The 22,053-nt window shown below is 48.4% G+C and overlaps 1 protein-coding gene across 1 annotated transcript in view; it reads left to right on the top strand.

Moving 5' to 3' along the window:
* LOC116981449 (zinc finger protein 271-like) overlaps positions 1 to 22,053 on the top strand; it is a 36,545-nt gene that overhangs the window by 560 nt on the left and 13,932 nt on the right. The window contains exons 2-4 of the mRNA XM_033034503.1: positions 7,875 to 9,321; positions 15,142 to 15,247; positions 15,546 to 15,561. Coding sequence (XP_032890394.1) covers positions 8,640 to 9,321; positions 15,142 to 15,247; positions 15,546 to 15,561 — 804 coding nt within the window. The 5' untranslated portion in view covers positions 7,875 to 8,639. The remainder of the gene's footprint in view (positions 1 to 7,874; positions 9,322 to 15,141; positions 15,248 to 15,545; positions 15,562 to 22,053) is intronic.

Here is a 22,053-nt window from a genome sequence, read left to right on the forward strand (position 1 = left end):
ATTTACAAACTGGTGGAGTAACCCAGCTTTTAAGAAGGAGCTGCAGATGCTGGAAAATCGAAGGTAGACAAGAATGCTGGAGAAACTCAGCGGGTGAGGCAGCATCTATGGAGCGAAGGAAATATGAAGGTAGACAAAAATGCTGGAGAAACTCAGCAGGTGAGGCAGCATCTATGGAGCAAAGGAAATATTTGCTGCCTCACCTGCGGAGTTTCCTCCAGCATTTGACTAACTGAGCGGGTCAGTTTAGTTTCATTTACTTTGTCTCGTTTACCAAAGTAATAATAATAATAATAATGGATGGGATTTATATAGCGCCTTTCTAATACTCAAGGCGCTTTACATCGCATTATTCATTCACTCCTCAGTCACACTCGGTGGTGGTAAGCTACTTCTGTAGCCACAGCTGCCCTGGGGCAGACTGACGGAAGCGTGGCTGCCAATCTGCGCCTACGGCCCCTCCGACCACCACCAATCACTCACACACATTCACACACAGGCAAAGGTGGGTGAAGTGTCTTGCCCAAGGACACAACGACAGTATGCACTCCAAGCGGGATTCGAACCGGCTACAGCGTAAAGCTTTTGTTGCGGGCTAACCAGTCAGCGAAAACGCAATATATCAAGTCATTTGCCGTGTACAGATACACGATAAGAGATACTTGAGAAGATCATAAGAAATGTTGGTGCAGGAATATACATCTTCAAACATTGCTCATCTCACCTGCAAACTATACCCTCTGGACTAGTGCTTCTTAAACTGGTGAATTAAATTATTTTGGGGTAAATGAAACTAGAGGGGTGAATGACTTAATTTATTCAGATATTTATACACAAGGGAGAATTAGACGAAAACTAACAAAAACAAGAAAATTTAGTTGAGGGTGAGTGAAATTTAGTGATAAAGACTCGTGGGTGAATGACACTGAAATAGTTAAGAAGCACTGTTCTAGACTTTGAAATTTCTCCCCAGGAAGCAAAGAGTAGGAGTAAACGGGTCCTTTTCACAATGGCAGGCAGTGACTAGTGGGGTACCGCAAGGCTCAGTGCTGGGACCCCAGCTATTTACAATATATATTAATGATCTGGATGAGGGAATTGAAGGCAATATCTCCAAGTTTGCGGATGACACTAAGCTGGGGGGCAGTGTTAGCTGTGAGGAGGATGCTAGGAGACTGCAAGGTGACTTGGATAGGCTGGGTGAGTGGGCAAATGTTTGGCAGATGCAGTATAATGTGGATAAATGTGAGGTTATCGATTTTGGTGGCAAAAACAGGAAAGCAGACTATTATCTAAATGGTGGCCGACTAGGAAAAGGGGAGATGCAGCGAGACCTGGGTGTCATGGTACACCAGTCATTGAAAGTAGGCATGCAGGTGCAGCAGGCAGTGAAGAAAGCGAATGGTATGTTAGCTTTCATAGCAAAAGGATTTGAGTATAGGAGCCGGGAGGTTCTACTGCAGTTGTACAGGGTCTTGGTGAGACCACACCTGGAGTATTGCGTTCAGTTTTGGTCTCCAAATCTGAGGAAGGACATTATTGCCATAGAGGGAGTGCAGAGAAGGTTCACCAGACTGATTCCTGGGATGTCAGGACTGTCTTATGAAGAAAGACTGGATAGACTTGGTTTATACTCTCTAGAATTTAGGAGATTGAGAGGGGATCTTATAGAAACTTACAAAATTCTTAAGGGGTTGGACAGGCTAGATGCAGGAAGATTGCTCCCGATGTTGGGGAGGTCCAGGACAAGGGGTCACAGCTTAAGGATAAGGGGGAAATCCTTTAAAACCGAGATGAGAAGACCTTTTTTCACACAGAGAGTGGTGAATCTCTGGAACTCTCTGCCACAGAGGGTAGTCGAGGCCAGTTCATTGGCTATATTTAAGAGGGAGTTAGATGTGGCCCTTGTGGCTAAAGGGATCAGAGGGTATGGAGAGAAGGCAGGTACGGGATACTGAGTTGGATGATCAGCCATGATCATATTGAATGGCGGTGCAGGCTCGAAGGGCCGAATGGTCTACTCCTGCACCTAATTTCTATGTTTCTATGTTTCTATGTCTGTGCCGTGAGTGAATTGAACTGTGCCTGCCCTTTGAGTCCCGCTCACTCCGGAGGTCCCGTGTTAGGTGGAGAGATCGCGCTCAGCCTCGTGAGTAGATTCAAGAGAGTTTTACTGTCGTGTGTGTGTGCGCGTGTGTGTGTCTGTGTGATGGAGGGTGTCTGTGTGGCTGTGATTGTGTGTGTGTGTGTGTGTGTGTGTGTGTGTGTGAGAGATGGAGTGTGTGTGTGAGATGGAGGGTGTGTGATGGAGGGTGTGTGTGTGTGATGGAGGGTGTGTGTGAGCCCTGCCAGCGCACCAGCCGTGAGTGAGTCAACTGCCAGCCCACCAGCCGTGACTGAGTCAACTGCCAGCCCACCTTTGGCCTACCTGAACCTACTCATTTCGGCCCACAAGGCCCCTATTAGCGCAGAAACCAGTCCTTTTTGCCCTAAATGCCCACATTAGACCAGGAGGAGCATTTTGGCCCAAAAGGCCCGTGCCAGGCCAGGAAAAGTCCAGAAAAAGTGCCTTTCACTGTGATTTCACTCCGATTTTTTTTAAGTTCCTTCGGCCCATCTGGCCTGTACTAGCCTAGGAGGAGTCCCTTCGGCCCATCAGTAAGTATTCCCCCTGTAAGTATTAAACCTCACCCAGTATTTTCCTCCCTCCCTTCAATGGCTCCCTGTGGGATCCACGCCTGGATAGACTTTCCTCCATTGCTGTGATCTGTAGAAAAAGATGAAAAATGTTTAAAATTGATTCTCCACCCACCTCCTTCTGTCAAGTTTCGTTCAGATTGATGTTACAAGTTATTCACATTTTTAACTTAACAAAATCTCACTTTGAGGAAAATTTCTTCCATCTGCCCTGGCTGTTACAGCTATGGCGTCACAATGGGATCTCATTTACATAAACTGCCTGAGAGATTTGTTACATTATTGTAAGGAGAGAGTGTGTGGTGGGGGATGGGAAGAGGAGAGGATAGTTGTTTAATGTTATTTAAGCAGATGGAGGGAGAGGAGGGGGTAGGGAGGGGATATGGGTTATGGAGGGAGGGAGTGACTGAGGGGGGATGGGGGGGAGAGGTGGGGGAGGGAGTGGTGGTGGGGAGGAGATGAGGCGAGGAAAAAGAAGACGGAAGGTGAAGAGGAGGGGGAGGGAGTGTTGGGGGATGAGGGGAAATGAGTCACGCCTGCGCAGTTGGGGCCATGGGTGAGTGGTGGAATATTGCGTTGGTGGAACAGGTTTCGTTGGGGGAACGGGTGAGTGGAGGAAACGGGTTGCGTTGGGGGAACGGGTGAGTGGTGGAATGTGGCGGCAACGGGGCCCAATGCTAGTATATACTAAAAGGGAACAATTAAATTATTACATACAGCAGCACAACAGAGATGTGAACATTGTACTCAATAGACACCAGGCGTGAAAACAGTTGAAAGGGAGAGGCAAATGACAGGCAGACTTTATTCAGAGCTGCTGTAGCTTTGGAAGCAACAGCAGGAGAAGTTTAGCAAGAGATAAGACTGATTGGCTCTAGCCCAAGTGGGAGGAGAGAAGTGAGTCAGTGTCTCAATGCAAGGAGCATTCATAATATGGTGGATGAGTTGAATGTGCAGATAGCTATTAATGACAATGATATAGTTGGGATCACAGAGACATGGCTCCAGGGTGACCAAGGCTGGGAGCTGAACATCCAGGGATATTCAATATTCAGGAGGGATAGACAGAAAGGGAAAGGAGGTGGGGTAGCGTTGCTGGTTAGAGAGCAGATTAACGCAATAGAAAGGAAGGACATTAGCTTGGAGGATGTGGAATCGATATGGGTAGAGCTGCGAATCACTAAGGGGCAGAAAACTCTAATGGGAGTTGTGTACAGGCCACCTAACAGTAGTAGTGGAGTTAGGGATGGCATCAAACAGGAAATTAGAAATGCATGCAATAAAGGTAAAACAGTTATAATGGGTGACTTCAATCTACATATCGATTGGGTGAATCAAATTGGCAAGGGTGCTGAAGAAGAGGATTTCTTGGAATGTATGCGGGATAGTTTTCTAAACCAACATGTAGAGGGACCAACGAGAGAGCAGGCTATTCTAGATTGGGTATTGAGTAATGAGGAAGGGATAGAGAACTGGCTGGCAGACAGGAAGCAAAGAGTAGGAGTAAACGGGTCCTTTTCACAATGGCAGGCAGTGACTAGTGGGGTACCGCAAGGCTCAGTGCTGGCACCCCAGCTATTTACGATATATATTAATGATTTGGGCGAGGGAATTGAATGCAACATCTCCAGGTTTGCGGATGACACGAAGCTGGGGGGCAGTGTTAGCTGTGAGGAGGATGCTAGGAGGCTGCAAGGTGACATGGTTAGGCTGGGTGAGTGGGCAAATGCATGGCAGATGCAGTATAATGTGGATAAATGTGAGGTTATCCACTTTGGTGGCAAAAACAGGAAAGTAGACTATTATCTGAATGGTGGCCGATTAGGAAAGGGGGAGATGCAACGAGACCTGGGTGTCATGGTACACCAGTCATTAAAAGTAGGCATGCAGGTGCAGCAGGCAGTGAAGAAGGCGAATGGTATGTTAGCATTCATAGCAAAAGGATTTGAGTATAGGAGCAGGGAGGTTCTACTGCAGTTGTACAGGGTCTTGGTGAGACCACACCTGGAGTATTGCGTACAGTTTTGGTCTCCTAATCTGAGGAAAGACATTCTTGCCATAGAGGGAGTACAGAGAAGGTTCACCAGACTGATTCCTGGGATGTCAGGACTTTCATATGAAGAAAGACTGGATAGACTCAGTTTGTACTCGCTAGAATTTAGAAGATTGAGGGGGGATCTTATAGAAACTTACAAAATTCTTAAGGGGTTGGACAGGCTAGATGCAGGAAGATTGTTCCCAATGTTGGGGAAGTCCAGAACAAGGGGTCACAGTTTAAGGATAAAGGGGAAATCTTTTAGGACTGAGATGAGGAAAACTTTTTTCACACAGAGAGTGATGAATCTCTGGAATTCTCTCCCGCAGAAGGTAGTTGAGGCCAGTTCATTGGCTATATTTAAGAGGGAGTTAGATGTGGCTAAAGGGATCAGGGGGTATGGAGAGAAGGCAGGTACAGGATACTGAGTTGGATGATCAGCCATAATCATATTGAATGGCGGTGCAGGCTCGAAGGGCCGAATGGCCTACTCCTGCACCTATTTTCTATGTTTCTATAACAAAAAGAAGTTAAATAATAAACAAACAAAGCAATATGGTACAAAAACAAAGCCTCAAGTGCAATCTCGACAGTTGTAGTTTTGTTGAAATTGAGTGTTCAATAGCCTGATGGTTGTTGGGAAGAAGCTCCTCCTGAACATTAAGAGACAGGAGAGACACACCTTTGGGTTCCTCCTCCATTTAACAAAATCACAGATAAACCTGTGTTAAAGCCATTTTCTAGTTTGATCTTGAAAATTTTGGGTATTTAGAGATACAACATGGAAACAGGCCTTTCAGCCCACCGAGTCCACGCTGACCATGTTGAAGTTTTCATGAGAATGTTGCACTGAATTCCAATGTCTCAGATCTCTGCAGAAATCTTTCACTTTCAGTTCTAAGATTCCTTAATCAGCGATCATGCCTCCGGTTCAGGGCCTTATCCAGAGGAACCAGTTTACATCATCCACCCTGTTAAATCCGCATAGGATGTTGTATGTCTCCATAAAACCCAAGAAGAAGAGAGTTTATTGTCATATGTCCCAGATAGGACAATGAAATACTTGCATCAGCACAACGGAATATAGTAGGCACGAATACAGAACATATCATATCAGTGTGTCCATACACCATTATATAAATATATACACACATCAATAAATAAGCAGATAAAGTGCAAATAAACAGATAATGGTCTATTAATGTTCAGAGATTTGTTTCAGTTGAGTTTAATAGCCTGATGGCTGTGGGGAAGTAGCTATTTCTGAACCTGGACTTTGCAGTCTTCAGGCTCCTGTACCTTCTACCTGAATGTAGCGGGGAGATGAGTGTGTGGCCAGGATGGCGTGGGTCCTTGATGATGCTGCCAGCCTTTTTGAGGCAGCGACTGCGATAGATCCCCTCGATAGTAGGGAGGTCAGAGCCGATGATGGACTGGGCAGTGTTTACTACTTTTTGTAGTCTTTTCCGCTCCTGTGCGCTCAAGTTGCCGAACCAAGCCACGATGCAACCGGTCAGCATGCTCTCTACTGTGCACCTGTAGAAGTTAGAGAAAGTCCTCCTTGACATACCGACTCTCTGTAACCTTCTCAGGAAGTAGAGTCGCTGATGTGCTTTCTTAATAATTGTATCAGTGTTCTCGGACCAGGAGAGATCTTCAGAAATATGCACGACCAGAAATTTGAAGCTCTTGACTCTATCCACCATCGACCCGTTGATATAAACTGGACTGTGGGTCCCCATCCTACCCCTTTCAAAGTCCCCAATCAGTTCCTTGGTTTTGCTGGTGTTGAGGTCCAGGTTATTGTGCTGGCACCATTTGGTCAGTCGGTCGATCTCACTTCTATAATCTGACTCGTCCCCATCAGTGATACGTCCCACAACAGTGGTGTCGTCAGCGAACTTGATGATGGAGTTCGCACTATGACCGGCTACGCAGTCATATGTATAGAGTGAGTACCGCAGGGGGCTGAGCATGCAGCCTTGAGGTGCTCCCGTGCTGATTGTTATCAAGGCTGACACATTTCCACCAATACGAACAGTCTGTGGTCTTTGAATGAGGAAGTCGAGGAACCAATTGCAGAGGAATGCGCAGAGACCCAGATCTGAGAGCTTGCTAACCAGCTTGGAGGGGATGATTGTATTAAATGCCGAGCTGTAATCAATGAATAACAGCCTGACATATGAGTTTTTGTTGTCCAAGTGGTCCAGAGCGGAGTGGAGAGCCAGCGCGATCGCATCCACTGTTGATCTGTTGTGGCGGTAGGCAAACTGTAGTGGGTCCAGGTTTTTGTCGAGGTAGGATTGGATAGGCATATGGATGAGAAGGGAATGGAGGGTTATGGTATGAGTGCAGGCAGGTGGGACTAAGGGAAAAAAGTTGTTCGGCACGGATTTGTAGGGCCGAGATGGCCTGTTTCCGTGCTGTAATTGTTATATGGTTATAGGAGTTGATTTGTGCCATGATCAGCCTCTCAAAGCACTTCATCACCACCGACGTTAGTGCCACTGGTCGATAGTCGTTGAGGCACGTCACCTTGCTCTTCTTGGGCACTGGTATAATTGATGCCCTTTTAAAGCAGGTGGGAACCTCAGACCTCAGAAGTGAGAGGTTGAAAATGTCTGCAAATACTCCAGCCAGTGGTCCGCACAGGTTTTTAGAACACGACCTGGTATACCATCAGGTACAGGCGCTTTTCGAGGGTTCACTCCTCTGAAGGATTTTCTGACATCAGCCTCTGTGACTGAGACTGAAATACCATCACAGCGAATAGGGGCTCGAGAAGGCACATCATTGTTCTCCCTATCAAAGCGTGCGTAAAACGCATTGAGCTCGTCAGAGTGTGATGTTTCGCCGACATTCGAGCTGCCTCCTGATTTTGTCTTGTAGGAAGTGATTGCATTCAGGCCCCGCCACAGCTGCCGAACATCTGTCTCATCCTCCAATTTGGAGCAGAAGTTCCTTTTGGCCTTTATGATGGCCTTACCAAGGTCCTATCTGGACCATAAGACATAGGAGCCGAATTGTGCCAGATGTTTAAAGGGAAGTTGAATTAACGTAAAACTGAGTGAAATTACTAGACTGATCTGTTCTGAATTTCTGTTAAGTTTTTGGTGATAACTTGGGTGAACTTCTTTTGCAGGGTATTAGAAGAAAACGATTTCTAGACGGGAACTTCAAATCAAGCGTCACATCAAGTTCTCACAAAGTCACTCCGTTCATCAGCACCTGCATTTCATGGGAGAGAAAACGTTTGCCTGTTTTGCCTCTGGGAAAATATTTCAAACATCAGCACTATGAGCAGGGTGGTGAGATTCGCATGGACCGGAGACATGGCACAGAAGTGCCTGCGGAACGAGTTTTAAACAGCAATACTGAGAGAAGAGATCCCAGCATTCACTGTGGGAGAAACTGAACACTTGCTCCAGGTATGTTGATGAGTTGATCAGAAAAACTACAGACCTGGCAGTTAAAGAAAGTGCAAACATTTTCCCAATGAAGGAGATAAATTAGTGCAGGTTGTTGACGTTTGGAAAATAATAATTTGCTATCGCAGCAGAAATATTTTGCATCACATTGAGGAGAAACTTGCTTAGTATCAGTGAAGTGGTGCACTTTTTTATTCTTGTACTCAAATCCCTATTCCTTCCTACAAATTGAACCGTTTCAGTATTCTAACTGCGGGAAACCGTTCAAGCAATCCACTACCCTGATAACACATCAGCCGAATTACAACGGAAAGAGACCATTCACCTGCTTGGAGAACGGGAAGAGATTGACTCTCTTGTCTCAGCTGACGCGTCAACTTCAAGCTCACACCAGGGGGAAACGGTTTATCTGCTCCGTGAGCGGGAAGGGATTTAGTCGATCGTTTCATCTGCGGAGTCACCAGAGGGTTCATACAGGGATGATGCCGTTCGCCAGCTCTGCATGCAGGAAGGAGTTCACTCAGTCATCCAGTCTGGAGATACATCAACGAGATCACACAGGGGAGAGGCAGTACATCTGCTCGAAATGTGGGAGAGGATTTTGCCTGTCATCACACTTGCTGAGACACCAGTGGATTCACACCAGGGAGAGGCCGTTCACATGTTCCGAGTGCGGGAAGGGGTTCACTCAGTCGTCCAGTTTAAAGATGCACCAGCGGGTTCACACCGGGGAGAGGCCCTACACATGTTCCGAGTGCGGGAAGGGATTCACTCAGTCGTACAGCTTATTGACGCACCAGCGGGTTCACACCGGGGAGAGGCCGTTCACCTGCACTGAATGCGGGCGACGATTCACACTGTCGTCCAGCCTAGTGAATCACCAACGTTATCACACTGGAGAGAGGCAGTTCATCTGCTCCGTGTGTGGGAAGGGATTCAATAACTCATCCCACCTGCTGAGACATCAGCGAATCCACACCAGGGAGAGGCCCTACGCCTGCTCCGAGTGTGGGAAGGGATTCACTAGTTTGTCCCATCTGCAGAGACACCAGCGGATTCACACAGGTGAGCAGCCATACACCTGCGGCAAGTGTGGGAAGGGATTCACGCAATCCACCCACATGCTGAGACACCAGCGAACTCACACTGAGGAGAAGATTTAGAAATATTGGGGTATAAAATATTTAAATGTTGTGGCTGCTGTGACTCCAGTTATGTCCACCAATTCTTGCTGCTGCTTATCACGCCCAGAAGTAATCCCTGGTCTGCGCATTTATAAAAGATGAGGCACAGCATAGTTGATGTACATAGTACAAAACTTTTCCCCATAGAAACGATGTCTGAAACTAGAAGGCAAAGGTTTGGGGAAGGGGCAGGAGGTTTTGGACAGGATCTAGGCACAAACTTTTTCATCCAGGGGTGATTGAAATCTGGAATGCACTGCCGGAGAAGGTGGTGGTGGCAGATACCCTGACAGCCTAAAATAAGTAGACACAAAATGCTGGAGTAACTGAGTGGGACAGGCAGCATCTCTGGAGAGAAGGGATGGGTGACATTTCGGGTCAAGACACTTCTTCAGAGAACGCCGATCTTCACCGCCTCCCTGGTGCCACAATCGCCGCCAACTCTTCCAGCCTTCTCAAGGCCGCACTCCCCGGGACACCGCCGACCCTCGCCGCCTACTCAGCTATCTGCTGACCAGGGCAGTAGACGCTGTGTCCGCTGACACGGACGCCCCCCCCCCCCCCCCCCCCCCCCCCGCGTGGTTCTACACCAGCGACTCCACCGACCCGCCACTTGACACAGACTCCACCGCCCACCAACGGGCCGCAACCGTCGCCTTACCCTGAGTCCCAGGTTCAGCACCAGGCCCACAGCCTCCACAATGCACACTCCCAACAAACACCTGGTCTGACTCTGCTGAGTCCTACTGTTCCACGCCCCCCCCCCCCCCCCCTTGCAGGGAACCTCAGTGGGGGATCCTTTTAACCAGGTGGCACCAGCTACTCCACCCAAACAATAGTCCTCATGCTCCGCTCTGAACACCCTGACATCACCTCGGCCTCTATCTACTCACGTGCCCTCGTCCGACCACAATCCCTACCCTTGTCGTGCCTTCACCATCCCTCCCTGACCTTCCCCCTTCTGATATGGAATGGTCAGTCCTTAGCAGAGGCCTCACCTGTGTTTCCCTCAGCTCCCACCTCAACGAGTTACAGGTCCGCCACGATGTAGAATTCTTCTGCCGTCACCTCCGCCTCCGTACCTTTTTGTATGGGAAGGAGTCCTTGCCACCTAGTGATGACTGCTTCTCTTGCGTCCACCAGTCCCCCTCCTCCTGGACTCCCCCAGATGGCCCTCTACATTCTTTAGACCTTTTTATTTCCAACTGCTGGCGGGACATCAATCATCTCAACTTTACCACTCCCCTTACCTACTCTAACCTCTCCCCCCTCCTCCTCCCTCCGAACGTACAGCCCTCTGCTCACTCTGCAGCAACCCCCAACATCATAATCAAACTCGCCAACAAGGGAGGTGTCGTGGTACATTTAGGAAGTATCCAGATAAGCACTTGAATTGTTGTGGGTTGCAAGGCTACAGAAAGGGATTAGCACAGAGAGTTACGTTGGTGCACTCGGAAACGGTTGGCCAATAGTCTGTTCTTGTACTATATGATTCCCAACAATCGGTTGCAATACTTGTGGAACATTTCTATCACAATGTGGGGATACATTACTGAAGGGCACAATCCGTTACTATTTCATATAAGAGGACTGTGCTGGGAGCCATGGGTCTGTCACCAGACAATAGTCAGTAAAGTATTGGTGGGTGCAGGTCTCAGTGGTTCTGAACGCAACATCAGAGGGGTTTTTGGGGATGATTTCTGACACGTTCTACCACTGTTGCAGCACATTAGTACAGTCTTTAGTAAATTTGAAGAAATTAGGAACTCTGTCTCCATAAATTCTAGAGCTACTTTGCCAGCAGTGGGTCGAGATGGACAATAAATGCTGGCCTTGCCAGCAATGCGCAGATCCTGTAAAATGTAATAAATATAAAAATTTGAGGACGGGCAATGAGGCAACGGAAAAGCAGATTCTGTATGAAAAAGGGAGAGCCAAGGTACTTGTGACTAAAGATATCAGTATCCATTTATGTTAAAATAAATTGTAAATCTGGTGTTCTACACAAAGTTGCACATTCCTATTCTGTTCACTTTGACTACTTCACATTATTTCCATCTTCTGGGTCAATTTTTTTTGTCCTGAATTGTCTGCTACGTTTACCAAAAACTGAAGGATAGGAACGAGATCTGGTTGATGTATGTCCTGCATCCCAGAGGAACATGGATAGGTGATGTTTCAGGTCAGGAATCTTCTACAGTCTAATAACACAGAATTAGTGTGAATGGGTCAGCATGGACTGAGTGGGCTGAAGAGTCTGTGTCTGCTGCATTTTTAAATCAATCAAAGTTCAAACAATGTTAAATGTTTTCAGTACAAATCCCAGTGCCTTTTAGACCCTTTAGTGATTTAAGAATAAAACAGAACATAATTGAAACATTCCTTTGGGAAGAGTGCACACATCACCCGACTCCACACCCCTGGAAAGTGGGTCAGGTAGCATCTCTGGAAGACAAGGATTCCCAACCTAAATGTCATTATACAAGTTATCATGTATCTCAATGCTTATGTACAGTATAATGATACCTGCACAGAACTGTATTCAAAAATGAATTGCATTGTACCTCGGTGCATGTGACAAATAAAGTACCATTGATTAAAATATTTTGTATCTTTGCTCGGTAAACCAGCATCTGCTGTTCCAGTAAGAAAGAACTGCAGATACTGGTAAAATCGAAGGTAGACACAAAATGCTAGAGTAACTCAGCGGGTCAAGCAGCATCTCTGGAGAGAAGGAATGGGCGATTGTGTCTGCTTGTTCATGTCCCACCGAATTAATTTCATACATACCTCCACACCATCCTATACCCCCGGTCCAATTCATCCCCACCTATGTCCAAGACACCTCACATGCTCTTCGTCTCCTCAATGACTTCCCTTTTCCAGGCCCCCACTCCATCATCTTTACCATGGATGTCCAGTCACTCTACACCTCCAACATCCACCAGGAGGGTCTTAAAGTCCTCCGTTTCTTCCTCAACCACAAAACCAGCCAATTTCCGTCTACCAACACTCTCCTCCGCCTAGCAGAGCTGGTCTTTACCCTCAACAACTTCTCCTTTGACTCCTCCCACTTCCTCCAAATCCAAGGCGTAGCTATGTGCACTCGCATGGGCCCACCCTATGCCTGCCTCTGTAGGGTACGTTCAACAATCCCTGTTCCAGGCGTACACTGGCCCTAACCCCGAACTCTACCTCTGCTGTTCCAGACCCTGCTACGTTCTCGTGCTTTCGCACATGCGCTCTGGATCAACATCTGACCTGCTCCCGCTCCCCCGCATCCCGATTGGTTGGAGGACCGATCGGTCCTCCGGAATAGCCAGGGCCAACGGCAGGTGGGATTTAAATCAAACCAACGGCCGGAAAAAACTGGTGGAATGTTGTAAGAAGAATAACCTGGTTCAGGAGGGGTCACAACTTTTAATTCACGAGCTTCTTTTCCATCCTTGCGCGCCATTGCATCGCACCTCTGTTTCCGTGCTCGAGTCTAACGGTTTAAAGGTCTTGCGTATAGCATGCACAGCCTAAAGTTGGAGGACAACTTGTTCTATTTGATCTTATTTGATTGTGCACGCCGGGCTGATTGCATTCGTCGAAACAGGGCGGACCACGAGAAGGTTGCACATAGGAGGTTTTAAAGGTCAGACACTTGCACTGCCGCGAGCATGCGCACTGACCGGGTGGTTGGGCGAGGAGACCGCACTGCCATAGGTTTAGGTTCAAGATCGTCATATAAAAATTGATGTACGTCCCCCACCACACTGCCCCGCCCACCCCCAAAGACCCCCCCTCCCCCCACGCCACGCGGACGGGCCGAGCGGCGGCTGAGCCGGAGTGGGCAGAGGGAGGAAGAGTCAGGTTGCAGGATGGCCGAGCAGTTTGCTTAACTAACACACACACACACACACACACACACAATGCAAACTGGTCCAATCTTCAAGCCAACGGGATCTAAAATTACCCAACTGCAGATGCTGCTTTTTATGGAGAGAGGGAGAGAATGACTGAGGGTTGGAGAAAGGAGAGGGAGGGGGAGGAGAGGGAAAGATCCTGGGGAGGTGAGGAGGGAGAGTGGGGGGTTTGAGGGAAAGGAGGGGGTAGGAAGGGTGAGGTGGGGGAGGTGAGGAGGGAGAGCGGGGGAATAGAGGGAGAGGAGGAGGAAGTGGGAGAGGTAGGGTGGGGAATAGAGGGAGAGGAGGGCAGTGGGGAGGTTAGGAGGGAAAGTGTTGGGGGGGGGAGATAGGGGGAGGTGAGGAGTGGAGGATATGACCAGTCCAATAGTACCAAAAAACGAATTAGAGATACAAGGAACTGCAGATGCTGGAATCATGCGTGGAACACAAAGTGCTGGAGTAACTGCGGGTCAGGCAGCATCTTTGGAGGGCATGGATAAGAAGAGTTCCCACTCGAAGCGTCATCTCCAGAGATGCTACCTGACCCGCTGAATTGCTCCAGCACTTTAGGTCTTTAATTTAAAAACCAACCAAAGGCAGTTCACTTGCACCTCCTCCAACCTCATCCACTCTAACCGTTGTACAAGGTGTGGAATCTTATACATCGGCGAGACCAAACGTAGACTGGGCAATCGTTTAGTTGAACACCTTCGCTCATTCCAGCTGGAACTACCTGATCTCTCCGACACCTCCCTCCCCTTTCTTGATCTCAGTCTCCATCACTAGAATATCAACTGATAACTATTGCAAGTCAACTGACTCCCACAACTATCTCGACTACACTTCTTCCCACCCTGCTTCCTGCAAAGACTATCCCATGGAGAGTTAATGTTCTCTACACCTTTCCAAATACTGCTCCTCCATTTTGACTGGTCAAGGATTTTCAAGTCAGTGGCAATGTTGCAATTTTGCGAAGAGATTCTGGGTACATTTTGAAGATTTTGGTCTGGTAATCCCATGATTACCAGCAGTAACTGATTGCTCAGCGGTGTCTGTTTCAGGAGTCTGGTGTCTAATATACAAAAACATGACCAGTCCAACAGAATCAAGAAACTAATTAGAGACACAAGGAAGTGCAGATGCTGGAATCTTGCGTGGAAGAGATTATGCCCCACCCGCTAAATCATTCCAGCACTTTGTATCTTTCATTGAAAAACCAACATCAAGTCAAGTCAAGTTTATTTGTCACATACACATACGAGATGTGCAGTGAAATGAAAGTGGCAATGCTCGTGGACTTTTGTGCAAAAGACAAACAACCAAACAAACTATAAACACAATCATAACACACATATTCTTTTACATAATAAATAATGGAAGGAAAAACGTTCAGTAGAGTTAGTCCCTGGTGAGATAGGCGTTTACAGTCCGAATGGCCTCTGGGAAGAAACTCCTTCTCAACCTCTCCGTTCTCACCGCATGGCAACGGAGGCGTTTGCCTGACCGTAGCAGCTGGAACTGTCCGTTGCAGGGGTTGCAGGGGTGGAAGGGGTCTCTCATGATATTGTTGGCTCTGGAGTTGCACCTCCTGATGCATCTTGTTTCTCCGAAGATGCTGCCTGACCCGCTGAGTTACTCCAAAACTTTGTGTCTTTTGAAGTGGGGGGAGCATTTGGGCACATTCCCATTCGGTTGTGGGGCAAATGATGCCTTGAAGAACATGCAGGGACCAACTGTGGATGCTGGTTGACACCGTTTCGGGAAGAGACTCTTCTTCAGACTCAAGACCCGAAACCTCACCCATTCCTTCTATCCAGTGAAAGCTGCCTGTCCCTTTAAGTTACTCCAGCATTTTGTGTCGATGCAGAAACTTGCATCTATTTTACTTCCCGCCCTCCATTCAGTTGCCGAGGGGACCGATTACTTCCTGTACCAGACACCGGAAATGATGCCACGAACATGCGCACCACCCACCCCTCGGCACAGAATCTTCGAGAAGTCTGACAGCAGGTAGGAGAGCGCTGGGTCTGGAGGTTAATACACGCTGAGTCCAAGTAAGCAGCGCACCTTATATCGGGAAGGGAAAGGGTAGGAGCTCCGGAAACGTTAGGACAATCCACATGTCAACCCTCTCTCCCCCAGCGCTCCGTGTCCGCGCTCCCCATCCCGGGCCTCGCCTGGAGCCACCGACGGTACGACGCATGCGCGCCAAACTCACTGTGGGAGGATAGAGCTGTTTCTGGCGCGCTGGGATTGTGGGTAATGAGATGGCCATTGATTCCACGAACAACTTTGTTCTGCTTCACAGGACAAAGGTATCAAAGGTATTTTATTGGTCACATTCACATACACCGAGGTGTATTGAAGTGAAATGCTTTTTGCCATTTTGCAGCACACAAAGAAAGAATGCAGACATAACACCGATGAGAGTCTTAAACACAAAGAACATCCCCCCACAATGGCTCCCACCATGAGGGAAGGCACAAAGTCCAGTCCCCAACCCCAGTTCACCCATAGTCGGGCCTATTGAGGCCTCCACAGTTGCCTCTACGGAGGCCCGATGTTCCTGGCCGTTCTTGCCGGGTGGTGGTGCTCTGGCGTCGGGAGAGTCCTCACAGCGGCATGGGAACCCTGGAACGGCCGCCTCCGTACTGGAGGCCGCGGCTTCCGAAGCCGACAAGGCCGCGCCGGTTGGAGCTCCACAACTGGCGATCTCGTCGCGAGATCCCAGGCTCCCGGTGTAAAGTTCGGCGCCGCTGGCCGCTCCACAGTCCCGCAGCTCCGCGATGTTTTACCAGGCGGTCTCAGCTCACCGGAGCTCCAGCGCGGCGACCCAGGCAAGGCATCGCCCGCTCCACGATAGCGCTCCAGCGCTGTGCCGCCGAAGCCGAGGTTCTGGGCGGTCCGCGACAGGAAACGCCGCTCAAGGCCTGCTGGTAGGCCGCGAGGACGGGTCGAAGCTGCAGCCCGGAGAAAAGCTGCCTCTCCGACCAGGTAGGGACCCTGAAAGGCAGTTTCCCCCCCCCCATCCCCCACACAAAAAAGTCTAGACCTCCAAACAAAACACTTTAACTAACTAAAAATAAAAATAAAACGGTGAGAAGACAGACAACTGCTGGCAGGGCAGCCGTGCACAGGACAGCGCCCCCTTCGAACACTAGGGTAGTAGACCCTTCGGCCCGCAATGTCTGTGCCGAACAGGATGTCAGGTTAGAGTGTAGAAAAAAAGAACGGCAGGTGCTGATACACACAAAAAAAAGGTGAAGTAACTCAGCGGGTCAGTTTAATTTACTTTATTGTCACGTGTACCAAGGTAAAGTGTAAATCTTTTGTCAGCTGAAACGCAATGCATTGAGCCATTTGCAGTGCACAGATGCATGGGTGGAAATGACAGGGACACACATGTTTTGAGAGGTGGGAGACAATCCCCTCCCATGTTTTGTAATCCGGATTTTGAAATTCGGTGAAAGAAAAATCTTGCATTCCACGAGCCAGTGGGGGTGGGACTGATGATCAAGGGCGCCGTCGGGCAGCAGGCAATGGGGCGAGAGAGACGTCGGTCAACAGGCAATGGGGGGGGGGGGCAATAGACAATAGGTGCAGGAATAGGCCATTCGGCCCTTCGAGCCAGCACCGCCATTCAATGTGATCATGGCTGATCATCCCCAATCAGTACCCCGTTCCTGCCTTCTCCCCATATCCCCTGACTCTGCTATTTTTAAGAGCCCTATCTAGCTCTCTTGAAAGCATCCAGAGAACCTGCCTCCAATGGCTTACTCTTTATTCTTAAACTGTGGTCCCTGGTTCTGGACTCCCCCAACATCGGGAACATGTTTCCTTCCTCTAGCGTGTCCAAGCCCTTAACAATCTTATATGTTTCAATGAGATTCCCCCTCATCCTTCTAAACTCCAGAGTGTGCAAACCCAGCTGCTCCATTCTCTCAGCATATGACAGTCCCGCCATCCCGGGAATTAACCTTGTAAACCTACGCTGCACTCCCTCAATAGCAAGAATGTCCTTCCTCAAATTAGGGGACCAAAACTGCACACAATACTCCAGGTGTGGTCTCACTAGGGCTCTGTACAACTGCAGAAGGACCTCTTTGCTCCTATATTCGATTCCTCTTGTTATAAAGGCCAACATGCCGTTCACATTTTTCACTGCCTGCTGTACCTGCATGCTTATTGTAGCATGCAGAGAGACACATAGAGAGACAGATATAGAGAGAGACGGAGACACAGAGAAAGGGAGAGAGACAGACACAGAGAGAGAGACAGAGAGAGACAGAGACATAGTGCTGGGGGATGAGGGAGAATGGAGGGGGTTGGGGGTTGGAAGAGGGATGGCGAGGTAATGGGAGGAAGGGAGGGGGAGGCTGTACCTGCATGCTTACTTTCATAGACTGATGTACAAGGACCCACAGATCCCGTTGTACTTTCCAACTTGACGGCATTGAGACCCTTCTGCAGACTTAGACTGACCCGAAACTTCACCTATCCAGGTTTTTCAGAGATGCTGGCTGGCCCGCTGAGATACTCATAGTGCTCATACCCCCTTCCTCCCTGACCACCCACCACCCCCCTACCTGACATCAACTACAAGGCTGAAGCAACTCGCCAACTCTCAGACACCTCCTACTTATCCTTGGACTATAACCCCACAGACGAGCACCAGGCCACTATCTGTAGCACTATCACTGACTTCATCAACTCCGGCTCCCTGTCCTCCGAAGCCTCCAACCTCATAGTTCCCCAGCCCCGCACGGCCCGATTTTACCTTCTCCCCAAAATCCACAAACCTGACTGTCCTGGCAGACCCATTGTTTCTGCCTGTTTGTGTCCTACTGAACTTATTTCTACATACCTCGACTCCATCCTAACCCCCTGGTTAAATCCCTCCCTACCTATGCCCAAGACACCTCACACGCTCTTCGTCTACTCTAGGCCCCGTTTTCTAGGCCCCGATTCCCACATCTTCACCATGGACATCCATTCACTCTACACCTCCATCCCTCTACAGGAGGGTCTTAAAGCCCTCCGTTTCTTCTTCGACCGCAGAACCAACAAATCCCCATCTACTGATACTCTCCTCCCCCTCGCGAAGCTGGTCCTTACCCTTAACAACTTTTCCTTTGACTCCTCCCATTTCCTCCAAATACAAGGCGTAGCTATGGGCACGCGCATGGGCCCTAACTATGCCTGCCTGTTTGTAGGGCGCGTCGAACAATCTTTGTTTGAGACGTACCAGGGCCTCATCCCCAAACTCTACCTCCGATGACTGCATTGGTGCTACCTCCTACACCCACACACAACTCACTGACTTCATCCATTTCACCACTAACTTCCATCCGACACTCAAATACACCTGGACCATTTCCGACATTTCCCTACCATTTCTCGACCTCACTATCTCCATCGCAAGTGACAGACTACTGACCGACATCTACTATAAATCCACTGACTCCCATGGCTATCTGGACTACACTTGTTCCCATCCTGCTTCCTGTAAGGACTCCATCCAATACTCCTAATTCCTCCGTCTATGCCGCATCTGCACCCAGGATGAGGTGTTCCACACCAGGGCATCGGATATGTCCTCATTCTTCAAGGAACTGGGGTTCCCCTCTTCTACTATAGATGAGGCTCTCACCACGGTCTCTTCTATACCCCTGACTCTGCTCTCACCCCCCATCCCCCCCACTAGTAACAAGGGCAGAGTCCCCCTTGTCCTCACATTCCACCCTACCAGCCGTCAGATACAACAAATAATCCTCCGACATTTTCGCCACCTCCAACGGGATCCCACCACCGGCCACATCTTCCCATCTCCTCCCCTGTCTGCTTTCCGCAGAGACCGCTCCTTCCATAACTCCCTGATCAATTTGTCCCTTCCCACCCAAACTATAATGGCACTATAATCCCCTCTCCTGGCACTTTCCCTTGCAACTGCAGGAAATGCTACACATGTCGCTTTACCTCCCCCCTTGACTCCATTCAAGGACCCAAGCAGTCTTTCCAGGTGCGGCAAAGGTTCACCTGCACCTCCTCCAACCTCATCTATTGCATCCGCTGCTCCAGGTGTCAGCTGCTCTACATCGGCGAGACCATGCGTAGGCTTGGCGATCACATCGCCCAACACCTCCGCTCGGTTCGCTTTAACCTACCTGATCTCCCGGTGGCTCAGCACTTCAACTGCCCCTCCCATTCTGAATCCGACCTTTCTGTCCTGGACCTCCTCCATGGCCAGAGTGAGGACCACCGTAAATTGGAGGAGCAGCACCTCATATTTCGTTTCGGCAGTTTACACCCCAGCGGTATGAACATTGACTTCTCAAATTTCAGGTAGTCCGTGATTTTCTCTCCCCTTCTCAGCTCTCCCTCAGCCCACTGTCTCCGCCTCTTCCTTTCTTCTTCCCACCCCACCCTCACATCAGTCTGAAGAAGGGTCTCGACCCGAAACGTTGCCTGTTTCCTTCGCTCCATACATGCTGCCTCACCCGCTGAGTTTCCCCAGCATTTTTGTCTACTCCACCACATCATGACCTTTTATGATGCCAGGTTAAACATATTTCCTCTGCCTCATGTGATCCATATCCTTCCATTTCCTGCATATCGATATGCCGATTTAAAAGCCTCTTAAGTACCTGTATTGTATCTGTTGAGTTTGAAAAAGGGTCCCAACCTGAAAAGTTACCTATCCATGTTCTCTACAGATGTTGCCTGACCCGCTGAGTTACTCTTGAACTTTGTGTCCTTTTTTTGTAAACCACCATTTACAGTTTCTTGTTTCTACTGTTGTATCTACCACCCCTGGCAGCGCATTCCAGGCACCCAGCACTCCCTGTGTAAAAACAAACCCCCCCCCCCCATACATCTCCTTCAAACAATGCCCATCTCATCTTCAAACTATACCCTCTAGACTAGTGCTTCTTAAACTGGTGAATGCAATTATTTTGGGGTAAATGAAACGAGAGGGTTGAATGAAGGGTGAATTTATTCAGATATTTATACACAAGGGAGAATAAGATGAAAATTACCAATAAACAAGAACATTTAGTTGAGGGTGAATGAAATGTTGTGATAAAGACTCAAGGGTGAATGACACTGAAATAGTTTAGGAAGCACTGAAATTTCTGCCCTGGGGAAAAGGTTATTAAGATAATGAGCAAATTGTGACAGGGAGTTTGTGAAGTTGGTTTACTAGAGAGCTAAGGTATGATTTGAGATCACATTTCCTTTGTGTTGTGTTCGATAAATCACCAGATTCCCATAGAGGGAGTACAGAGAAGGTTCACCAGACTGATTCCTGGGATGTCAGGACTTGCATATGAAGAAAGACTGGATGGACTCGGCTTGTACTGGCTAGAATTTAGAAGATTGAGGGGGGATCTTATAGAAACTTACAAAATTCTTGAGGGGTTGGACAGGCTAGATGCAGGAAGATTGTTCCCGATGTTGGGGAAGTCCAGAACAAGGGGTCACAGTTTAAGGATAAGGGCGAAATCTTTTAGGACCGAGATGAGGAAAACATTTTTCACACAGAGAGTGGTGAATCTCTGGAATTCTCTGCCACAGAAGGTAGTTCATTGGCTATATTTAAGAGGGAGTTAGATGTGACCCTTGTGGCTAAAGGGATCAGGTGGTATGGAGAGAAGGCAGGTACAGGATACTGAGTTGGATGATCAGCCATGATCATATTGAATGGCGGTGCAGGCTCGAAGGGCCCGAATGGCCTACTCCTGCACCTATTTTCTATGTTTCTATTCAGGCAACTGAGTTTGTAGAGCAAGGTATTTTATTACACTACCAAATAAGGCACATAGACTTCCGTATCCGTGAACACACTTGCAAACCCTGAGTACACAGCAAAGCGTGCCCCCAGATGGTGACCTGTGGTCGATCACCTGGCACCCTTCGTGACACAGTCCAAGGCCGGGGGACTCTCCTGCTCTGGAATGGTGCCCAATACGGTCTTCTGTAGTGTTTCACGTCCATTCAGAACGTCCATTCCTCCCGTGAGCCAATCATTAGTCCGTCCAATCTGGCCGTGCCACGCTTAGCCTGTTGTGCGCACTGTTTCTGCACTAATGGCGGTTGGGGGTGTAAGTGGTCCACCAAAGGTATTGCTGTGTTTTGCTCAGCAAATCCAGACATTCCCAGACATTGTTGGGGAACAGCTTCATAAACAGCTACTTGTTTTCCAAGGGTTTAGAATGTTGTGCTGCTTATTTAGCTGACAACCTAATTTTAGCTACATGGCCTATTTGACCGTTACAACGCATTCCACCCCTTGGTCCTACATTAGCACCTTTCTAACTACATGTTCCTGAGCATACAATCAATAATAATCAAAAGTTCAGTATAATAATTTCTATCTCTAAGAACGTGAGGTGATTATGTGCCAAACTAACTACCTGTACCATCATGGCGTGAGTTATATGTTCTATCAGACACCGAGCTAGTCTTGGATGTCTCTGTGAAAGCAAAGATTATCTTGATGACCTTGCGGCGTCCTTAGCCCGAGCATGCGAAATGGTGTTTTAAACATTACTCCACCTCACATTAACCCCATACATCCCTAACCGCGGAATATCCGGCCCTTAGGCTGTCCCGTTGCATACGGCCCGCAGGTTCAATACCACCCCTCCACTCTCTTAGCACTTCTCATGTGACATAATTGCAGAATATTATGACAACTATATAAAAATAAGCCCAGACACCAGCCATTTCAGATATATTAAAGAGAACTGCCCATAACGGGATCCCATTGTTCCTGTAATGTGGAACATCTGCACATACCCAACATGAGGTATCTA

Source organism: Amblyraja radiata, chromosome 15 (assembly GCF_010909765.2).
Source record: "Amblyraja radiata isolate CabotCenter1 chromosome 15, sAmbRad1.1.pri, whole genome shotgun sequence".
NCBI lineage: Eukaryota > Metazoa > Chordata > Chondrichthyes > Rajiformes > Rajidae > Amblyraja > Amblyraja radiata.